Raw genomic sequence first — 10,646 nt, forward strand, 5'->3', positions numbered from 1 at the left:
TCAGCAACTCAGGGGAACCCCAGGGGTACAAGGACTCCCTTCAGTAACTCAGGGGAACCCCAGGGTTATACAGACCCCTTCAGTAACTCAGGGGAACCCCAGGGCTACAAGGACTCCCTTCAGTAACTCAGGGGAACCCCAGGGGTACAAGGACTCCCTTCAGTAACTCAGGGGAACCCCAGGGGTACACAGACCCCCTTAAGTAACTCAGGGGAACTCCAGGGGTACACAGACCCCCTTCAGTAACTCAGTGGAACCCCAAGGATAAAAGGACCCCATTTTATAACTCTCCTGGAAAAGGGAAATGACAGGGATTCACAAGAAATGTAAATAAATTATGCATATTTAATACATTTTCTGTGGGTTCTTTTACAATACAAGGAAACTAGTGCATACATGTAATTGGTCAACGTTAAGGTCTCACTACTTCCCCTTCTTCAAGGCATTTTTTCCTCCTTTGGTCGGGGGTTCTTCATCTGCCTCAATACCAGAGGCAGCTTTGGCCCGTTTCTTGCCCAGGGGAGTTTTGGCATACCAATTCTGCCAAGAAATATGAGTATACAGAATGAAATCACAATAAGAAAGCATGAATACCAAAAGCATTTTATTATAAGCCTTCTCCTTAGCTTTTTCTCATGCAGGATGTGACCGGAAAGAAACATATATGGATGATTAAAAACAAAAAGAAACATCCATTATACTTTTCTGTCTACCTTCAAGGCTTCTTCCTCGTCCTGAAACACAGGGTCGATCTTGGCCAGCGGGGCCACAAACTCAGCAGCACTCAGGGGTCGTTTCGGCAGCTGTTGGACACGGCGCTCAGTCAGAATACTCTTCACCACCTTCACCATGTGACCCTGGGTGTAGCCGTCAGAGATCTTTGCCAGAGAGCTCAGGTCCAGGGCAGCTGTTACCTCTCCTCCATTCTTCTTGATCAGTTCCCTCCACATGACTAGAGAGAGGTCATAGCATACGCCTTCCTGTTAGATCCTACATAGGTACCTACATAAGGGCTTTATAACCCATTAATAACATAACACTTAACACATAACACCTTTCATAAATACTTCATAACTGTATAATACATTCTTACTATATCGTGAGGCGTAGTCTGGTCGTGGAATGAGGATGATTTTGTTGTAAACCTTGCATAGTGATTTAAGGTCAACATTGAATGGGTCTTGAGTTGTTCCCACAACTAGAACACGATCTTCTCCTTTGAGCGATTTGAGGATCTTGGGCAAGTCTTTCTTTAAGCGTTTTGGATCTAACTGTGGACAATTTGAATAATAGGAAGTCAATATAGGATGTTCTTTACATTTAAAGTGAAAATCTATAAACTTCAGAAATAAATAGGATTTTGAAAGTTATATTAAAAACATTTTCTTTACTATTGAATAGTAATTCCTGTTTACCTGCTATATTGGGCCTTGCCCAACTCAAAATACAATGACAACATTATGTTCAGAATATAGAATGGTATGAATGATTATGTGTATGAATGGTGGTGGGTATGAATGGTGGTGGGTATGAATGATTATGTGTATGAATGGTGGTGGGTATGAATGGCCGTGGGTATGAATGGTGGTGGGTATGAATGATTATGGGTATGAATGGTGGTGGGTATGAATGGCCGTGGGTATGAATGGTGGTGGGTATGAATGATTATGGGTATGAAGGATTATGGGTATGAATGGTGGTAGGTATGAATGGTGGTGGGTATGAATGATTATGGGTATAAAGGTCATGGGTATGAATGGTGGTGGGTATGAATGATTATGTGTATGAATGGTCGTGGGTATGAATAGTGGTGGGTATGAATGGTCGTGGGTATGTATGGTTGTGGTTATGAATGGTGGTGGTTATAAATAATTATGGGTATGAATGATTATGGGTATGAATGTTGGTGGGTTTGAATGGTGGTGGGTATGAATGGTGGTGGGTATGAATGGTGGTGGGTATGAATGGTGGTGGATATGAATGGTCGTGGGTATGAATGGTTACCTCTTTATCTTCTTTTGGCACTTTCTTGTAGAACATTTTCTCTGCATCTCCAATCCACACCACTGATGGCTGCAGGAGTCTGGCAACCTGAACACAAAGTTAATGGGATGATAAGTGTTGCTCCAAGCCTTTCCCCCTCATTTCAATTTCTGGTATTTTCTAGGCAGCATCAATGACGAATAATGAGTAAGTAAACAAATGACATGTGGACATTGAATCCAGAACAAATGACATGTGGACATTGAATCCAGAACCAATGCCATGTGGACATTGAATCCAGAACAAATGACATGTGGACATTGAATCCAGAACAAATGACATGTGGACACTGAATCCAGAACCAATGCCATGTGGACATTGAATCCAGAACAAATGACATGTGGACATTGAATCCAGAACAAATGACATGTGGACATTTAATCCAGAACCAATGCCATGTGGACATTGAATCCAGAACAAATGACATGTGGACATTGAATCCAGAACAAATGACATGTGGACATTGAATCCAGAACAAATGACATGTGGACATTTAATCCAGAACCAATGCCATGTGGACATTGAATCCAGAACCAATGACATGTGGACATTGAATCCAGAACAAATGACATGTGGACATTGAATCCAGAACAAATGACATGTGGACATTGAATCCAGAACCATCCGTCATCGTAACATGTTATGATCAAGACGTCAGTAGTCAAAACAGGTGTCACCTTGAACACCAGGTGGAGCATCATGGACAGGCCGCTCTTGCCAGGGTATTTTCCAGCCAGGTTCATAGGTGACAGATCAAACAGGTTGGCACCGGTCTCCTGGCAGATGGCATGGACCAACATCTTCTTGCCCACACCAGCAGGCCCTGCAAGCAGGATGGCCTTTACCAAGGGAGCCTTCTCGTGGACCACCTGAGAACCTTCAAGCAACATTCAGAACGTTGAGAACCTTGAAGAGGAACTCTGGAATCTGAACCTGTGGGTTCTAAATAAGGACATTACCACATCGTTTGAAGCTATCAATCGATCGGCAACAGAGGGCATACACTGGAATTGTGTAGAATTATATATACCTCTCCAAAGCTTTCCACCCACTGATTCAATCAGCAGACTGACCTAATCTAGACATCTCTCAGCAGCCCTACAGACAATCCAAACGTACCTAAAGGTAGGACAGCGTACAGAGCCACAACCTGTCTCACATCAGACAGCGAAGGCATGGGCTCAATGTCTGTCTGTCTTAACGTCGTCCCCAGGTAACTGTAATCACCTGTGACTCAGGAGAGAGGACCCACACTGACCATCACAAAATTACAGTTAAAACAAGCTATATTTACCATCTTACTTCAGATTATAAATATAGGCTGTGCCTGAATGCATCTGTTCATACGTATTAAACTGTCCTGGCCAGGTGAGGGCAGTATTTGCACACTAAATCAATGAAAACGTCTTCAGTACATAATTGCAACTACTAGGACGGTCTGTGCAGAAAGATGTTTGCACAAAAAGACTTGACACATCTGAAGGTTTTATGAGAAGAGGAAGTGGAGGTAAGGAAATTGAATGTCCCTTCAAGGTAAATCAGATGCTTTGCGTCTTACATACAGTATGTGTTACAGCAGGGACCAGAGTGTGTTACTTACCTACATAATCCTGCAGTTTGACGTGTTCTGCCGGTTTCAACAAGCCCTGTTCCACCAGCTCCTGATACAGAGACTCAATACTCCTATAAAATATAAGCAGTATCACTCAATTTGACGTCATGGAAACCCCAGCGTATCCATTCTATGGGCGGACATCAATGGCAGAAGGCTAAAATAGTCAGTCCATCAGGGGAGGTGGTTAGGATTAGTGCAGTCTGGGCTCACCTGTCAGCCGTCAGATCTTTGTCTTTCTTTTTCTTCTTTCCACTTTTTGTACCCTTCTTTTTCTAAGTAGTGAATTTCAACGTCAGCACAATTCTTAAGCTCACTGATTTCAAACAGGAATGTTATTACTGTTGGCTGATATAATCCAGTCCGTTACCTTGGCACCGCCTTTGGCCTTGGCACCCTTATCTTTATCCACGGCCAGTTTCCAGGTAGCCAGCTCCTGCCTCATCAGTTCATCCACCTGGGTCAAACACAGCAGGTCACTCTGCAGGCAATCACCATTCAAATGCATCTCTATCTAGTCCAATCAGTGCTGTGGGGAGAGCAAAGACCCCAGGTCATTCTGACTGTATTTAACGTCACAGAGTGTTAGGTCTCACCTGCAGCCTGATCTCCACCTCAATCTCCTTCCTCTTCTCCTCCTTGATCAGCTCGGTCTCGTGTCTCTGGTTGAAGTTGGTGGACTCTAAGCGATTCTGCCAAACCTCTGTCAGTCAGACAAACACATGCTTTAAAGCCACTGTACAATTTTACAGAAATACTCCAAAAGACTCATCTCCCGGTATTGTACATATAGACCCCATAGAGATGAGTTAAATGGAAACATAATAGAACATGAAGATTCTGTTTCTGTCACCTGTAAATGTCTTTTGTCCAACTTCCAAGTCTCCTAGGAAGGAAGAAGGCAGCATCTTTAACCCAGCTTCCTCCTCCTGTTATTCAGCAGAGTGTTAGTGGAAAGCCCTCCTCGGAGGACCAGTGTCTTCAGCTAACTTTTTTCGAGGGGTGGGGTTATCTAATCAGGCCGGTTCTCAGTTCAGTGGAATTCCATGGCCAAAGAACATTAATTCATACATTTAATTTATAGATAATTAGTGCTAAACATCAGTGCTAAACATCAGTGCTAAACATCAGTGCTAAACATCAGTGCGAAACATCAGTGCTAAACATCAGTGCTTGATAAACCACGGATATGAACTGTTACGTATCCCACCTCTTCTCCTCCTGTCCCCTTGTCTTTTTTCCCTTTGTCCTTCTTTTCCTCCTTGCCTTTTGGATTTTTGTTGGCGTCCTCATTTTTTGCAGCAAGCTCCTCCATTAACTTAAAGAAAGAGCACACACATGTACTGCATGTACTCTGCAATAAAGACCAGCAGCATTTTACCTCAGAACAGAAGTGATTCAGTAATGACTACCTGTTGAGGGGTTTTCTCCGTGAAGATGACAGCAGAGCCTCCTTCCTCCTCATCTGGATAGTCAGGGAAGGCTCCTGTTGCATCACTAACAAACAAGCATGTTGCAAATAAAACAGTGTGCACCATGACATATTAAACAACATGTACATCACTGATGTAATAAAACAGTGTGCACCATGACATATTAAACAACATGTACATCACTGATGTAATAAAACAGTGTGCACCATGACATATTAAACAACATGTACATCACTGATGTAATAAAACAGTGTGCACCATGACATATTAAACAACATGTACATCACTGATGTAATAAAACAGTGTGCACCATGACATATTAAACAACATGTACATCACTGATGTAATAAAACAGTGTGCACCATGACATATTAAACAACATGTACATCACTGATGTAATAAAACAGTGTGCACCATGACATATTAAACAACATGTACATCACTGATGTAATAAAACAGTGTGCACCATGACATATTAAACAACATCTACATCGCTGATTACATCACTGATGTAATAAAAGACTATGCCAACCCATTATTTCCACCCAATATAATTCATATATTAACATTATTTATTTTAACGTATCATGATGCACAGTCACATCCCTGTGTTAGACTCATCGGCATTCAATTATCCACTGTGTTAAACTTACTGGCATTCAATGAACCAGTGTGTTAAACTCACCGGCATTCAACAAACCACTGCGATAAACTCACCGGCATTCAACAAACCACTGTGTTTAACTCACCGGCATTCAATGAACCACTGCGTTAAACTCACCAGCATTCAATGAACCACTGTGTTAAACTCACCGGCATTCAACTAACCACTGGGTTAAACTCACCGGCATTCAACGAACCACTGCGTTAAACTCACCAGCATTCAATGAACCACTGTGTTAAACTCACCAGCATTCAACTAACCACTGGGTTAAACTCACCGGCATTCAACGAACCACTGCGTTAAACTCACTGGCATTCAACAAACCACTGTGTTAAACTCACCGGCATTCAACGAACCACTGCGTTATACTCACTGGCATTCAATGAACCACTGCGTTAAACTCACCAGCATTCAATGAACCACTGTGTTAAACTCACCGGCATTCAACGAACCACTGCGTTAAACTCACCGGCATTCAATGAACCACTGTGTTAAACTCACCGGCATTCAACGAACCACTGCATTAAACTCACCGGCATTCAACGAACCACTGCGATAAACTCACCGGCATTCAATGAACCACTGTGTTAAACTCACCGCCATTCAATGAACCACTGTGTTAAACTCACCACCATTCAATGAACCACTGCGTTAAACTCACCGGCATTCAATGAACCACTGTCGGATTTGGTCCTTCATGGTCTCTCTCATGTTAGGCCCCTCTAACTCTCTGAGTTTCTCTGTGATGGCCACCAGGGACTTCTGGTAGTCTGTCTCGTACTCCTCCTGCTTGGCCCTCCGGCGCGCCTCATGTGTCTGGGCAGAGACCCTGGCTGGACCGGGCTGGGTGTGTCCAGGCTCCATGGCCTTAAGGGATGAAAGGGGAGAGATGTAAAGGACGATGCTGTCACCAAGCCCTGGACACTGATTGTTAGATAGGCCTCATCAGCTCAGTTCAACTGTTTTACACAGAAGAACTGGTTTTACTCCAGTGTTTGTAAAAAAAAAAATCTCTACAGCTACAGAACCTTGTTACTACTATCATGTTGATATCATGGACGGCCCAGCCTTGCTTTCAGAGCTCTGTCAGTCTAGTTGAATTTCTCCGGGCCTATCCTTTAGCTTTAAACTAAAACACTGATGAAGCAATCTTTTTCTTATTGTAAATGATCCCATTTGTAAGGTTACGACTGAGTTAGGGGAAGATAGTCCTAGATCAGTACATAGGGAAAACCTTATCCTGGAGCATCAAAGAACTGTCCAACAGCACTACCTGCTGGTAACCTAAAGTATACATATATATGCCACTCACCATTCCCAAAAATATCATCTCCTCCTCTCGTTCCCTCTTAGTTTTTTTCCTCTGCATGTAACCCTTCCACACCTGGAAGGAGGGAGAGTGGCATGTTTAGCCACTGGGCTGTGTCATTAATGACCAATAGACACAACGCATTTATACCCCAGCCAAGGTCCGACAGTAACTGCAGCAGGCCAGACCTCTGATTTGACCTGAGTCTGGACATACTGAAGCACAGCGTGCACTACACAGTGTAATGTGCGCGTGCGACCCAGCACGCTTGACTGAGTGGAGGCATCGGTACGGCTGTCCGCACCTTCTGGATGTGAATGGCGGCGGTGTTGACAGCGGCAGCCCCCACGTCCTGGTCGCCAGCCCCCCTCTGCCTCTGGATGTCCCTCATGAACTGGGCCCTCAGGCGCCCCTGCCGGGCCCTCTCCGCAACCTGGATGTTCCTGACGGCCTCCTCCAGGGTCAGAGCCCGCACCCCTACAGGCTGGGAGGAGGAGCATGGATTTAGCAATGCCAGGGTCATGGGTTCGAACTCCTGGTACACCTAGCCACTGGCTAAATCCTGTATGTCAGCTAACGTCATGTTAACTATGCAGTTACATGTATGTACATAAAGCCTGAGGTCAGCGTGACTGAAAGGTTACCCGGGTCCTCACTCACTCTGGGTTTCTCTACGACCTCCATGTGGTTAAGGATGTTGGAGAGCATCTTCCTTCTGTCCCTCAGCACCACGCTGCGTTCACTGAGGAAATATCGAGGGATGGGGATTTCAATGTCTTCCTGTAAGGAGACAGAAGACAGTGAGAATAGTTCAACTAAATGCAACATGTTCTCAAATAGCACCCCATTACCTACATTAGAGATAACTTCTGACCTGAGCCCAATAACAGTGAACTCCATGTTTTTATTCCCCTTCTCTTGAGACTTGTGTTATGTCACCTTATCAACTTGTATGGAACAAAAAACTAAACAGATTGATGGATGTGAAGGCATAAACTCACAGGGGTTAGCTTCAAGTCCTGGAGGACATCGTCCATGTAATGGTACTCAGAGAACTCTTTCTCCACCATCTCATTTTTGAGCTCCACCACTCGGCCCATTATGCCGTCCAGGACCTCCCGGATGAGGCGTCTCTTCTGGGGGTGAACCACCTGGTCGTATGCCTCCTCCAGCTGCCTGAAGATCTGCAAATAGCGTACATAAAGTACGGCGAGGCGTTGAAAAAACACCACTCTGTCCTTCTCAGGGCGAGGACGCTGAGCGGGGATTTCCTGAGCCAAGAGGGACTTCAACTTCATCTGAGCATCGGTCCACAGTCTGTTGTATGTACTGGAAGAGAGGCGAACTCATTGGACGCATATGTAGCATGAACATTAAATCAGCTGACGCAGCTTCCACTGGCTAAGACAAGTAACATACATGTTAAAAATGAAAAATGTGCAATAACATCATTGTCTTGATCATGTTCCTCACAGTGAGCTAACTATGTATATCTTTCTTTGAAAAACACTATGTAAGCACAATCGGCGGTTTGACACTCGGCAACAATCCAAACTAGATAAACAGACGTCCAACGCTAGCTAGATAATGTTAGTTACTACGGACAAGTGCTAAAACAAATTCCCGTTGAAACTAGCTAGTAGTAGCAATTATCTATGTACTACTAACCTGTGAGACATGGTGATGATGCAACTAATACGTTATCAGGCAAACAATGAGGCAAAAACTTCTCGATTTCAGTGTTGACGATTTAAATGTTAACAATGGTATTATCTCTCTAAATACTTTTTATCTGAACAAAACATTTTGCCTAGTTTAGCTAGCTAGCTCAAACCAGGGTACAACTTCATCATTTGTGTTCTGGTCTGTGACCATGGCAACCGACCTGGTCCGGAAGTAGCCTACGGGATCTTTGACGGGCATGTACCTGTTGACCGTAATAGAACCCTGGCTTCAAAGTTTACTTTTTTGTTAAGCCAAAGAATAAGAAACCATACAAAATTAAAATGCTTCAGTAACAGTAAATTGTCAATTGAGTAAAAGTAAAGTAAACAAAAGGTATTCAATATTGACAAGTAGGCGTTTCACATTTTTATGCGCGATTTTTGTGTCACTGACTGAGTCAAGGCTGGTCTGTAAGGCACCTAGCATACTGTATAGTCAGTCACCAAATACATAATGTATGTGACTGTCAAGACTCTGCTAATTATATAATTAGTTTTTAACTTAATCTTTCTAATTGTATGTGTTATTAGTCTTATGCATAATGCCTGTTCTGTTGAGAGAATCGTATTTGAAGGTAATGCTACTTTTCTGGGTTGTATGACATCTTTCCAGTGATTCCTTGAAAGGTGCATGATGGATATCCAATAAACGTATATGAATTGTTTTCCTCTGCCACATAACATAGACAACCACGACCCCTTTGTCACACCGGGAATATAAAGGTTATAAATATAGCCTACCTTGTTTAGTTGTTATAATGCACTAGGTCATAACTTTTGTTATGGCTGTGAAATATTGGGTTGATCCCCTGTCATTCAATGCACTATCTAAGCATTATTGAAACGACTTTTAGTCAAATATGTTAGTACGACAGAAGCCGGCTATAATATGTATATTCGTCTATCAATCACATTCTATAGACAGCACATTTTAAAAGGCATCTGTATGAGTACTGTCTAATTCAGTTTTGATTCATTATTACTCCTGATGACTCCTGATATAGCTATAGCCTATTAACCTGTCAAAATATTTTATTTTAACGAAAATTGTCTTACTACATACGATTTTGAAATCAAAGTGATGGAAACTAGGCCTTTTCTAAAAGCGCATTCTCTGCAGTGCTTAGGCGGTCACAAGACTTGGACATCCATGAACAAAAACATCGACACGGTAGTTTGCCCACGCAGGTCAGCTTCAAGCCTTTAGGCCACTGAGCAACACGGATGCATTCAACAGGTCTGACGACTGAAAACTTATTTCACACGCCGTAGCTTGCTTTGGACCTTTTCCCATATGGAAATCTCATCAATACGCCCTCCTATCCTAACTTGTCATTGCAATAGCGTTTTTTTCTAGGCACTGGTAAGGAGGCAAGTGATGTTCTGAGACAGTTTTCCATGATGATGTTTAGTGTAAAGGAGGGGCACATGCCAAACGGAGCGACCACGAGTGGAAGAAATTAAACCGAAGATGTCAACCGATGTCTGCCACCCACTCGAAATCGATTGTATTACCTTCAAGCTCGCTGAACGTATAAAACGGGATGCATGATTTCGAAACTGGTTGCAGACAACGGAATCTTCTCTCAAAAAGCAACACAACCGACAACGCCTAGTGACATTTGATACAGACAAATCGTGTCCACTCTTTAGGACATAAGCATCCTTTACCAACTTCAAGTAAGTTTGACTTTGTTTTCCAAGTTTGATATTACATGCTTGCCCATGTCGTTGTCATCTGATTATCAGTCCGGTTATCATCACATTAAGTTACTTGTTCATCACTTGTTCTCACCACATCTTGTTTTAGCTGTGTAAACATATATATACATACAAACTTTATACATGTATATTTAAGAAT

At 43.0% G+C, this 10,646-nt stretch overlaps 1 protein-coding gene across 1 annotated transcript; it reads right to left on the reverse strand.

The window, feature by feature from the left end:
• Positions 1-368: 368 nt before the first annotated feature.
• Positions 369-8,913, reverse strand: zgc:153738 (uncharacterized protein LOC558115 homolog). Its single transcript, XM_010904982.4, has 19 exons — positions 8,730-8,913; positions 8,063-8,390; positions 7,722-7,841; positions 7,366-7,545; positions 7,065-7,136; positions 6,414-6,619; positions 5,068-5,152; positions 4,866-4,973; positions 4,509-4,584; positions 4,252-4,358; positions 4,026-4,112; positions 3,869-3,930; positions 3,644-3,726; positions 3,163-3,270; positions 2,721-2,920; positions 2,005-2,091; positions 1,094-1,271; positions 714-952; positions 369-540 (listed from the first exon to the last, which is right to left on the reverse strand). The coding sequence occupies exons 1-19, from the start codon at positions 8,738-8,740 to the stop codon at positions 424-426; spliced, it is 2,454 nt and encodes an 817-aa protein (XP_010903284.3). The 5' UTR covers positions 8,741-8,913; the 3' UTR covers positions 369-423.
• Between the last annotated feature and the right edge of the window lie 1,733 nt (positions 8,914-10,646).

The sequence above is a fragment of the Esox lucius genome, chromosome 8 (genome assembly GCF_011004845.1).
Source record: "Esox lucius isolate fEsoLuc1 chromosome 8, fEsoLuc1.pri, whole genome shotgun sequence".
Lineage (NCBI taxonomy): Eukaryota > Metazoa > Chordata > Actinopteri > Esociformes > Esocidae > Esox > Esox lucius.

Excerpts from the sequence above, each read along its gene's own strand:
- zgc:153738 (XM_010904982.4), bottom strand. Across the intron at positions 6,620-7,064 it reads AGATGATATTTTTGGGAATG|GCCATGGAGCCTGGACACAC; the intron begins GTGAGTGGCATA and ends TCATCCCTTAAG. Across the intron at positions 4,974-5,067 it reads CGGAGAAAACCCCTCAACAG|TTAATGGAGGAGCTTGCTGC; the intron begins GTAGTCATTACT and ends TCTTTCTTTAAG.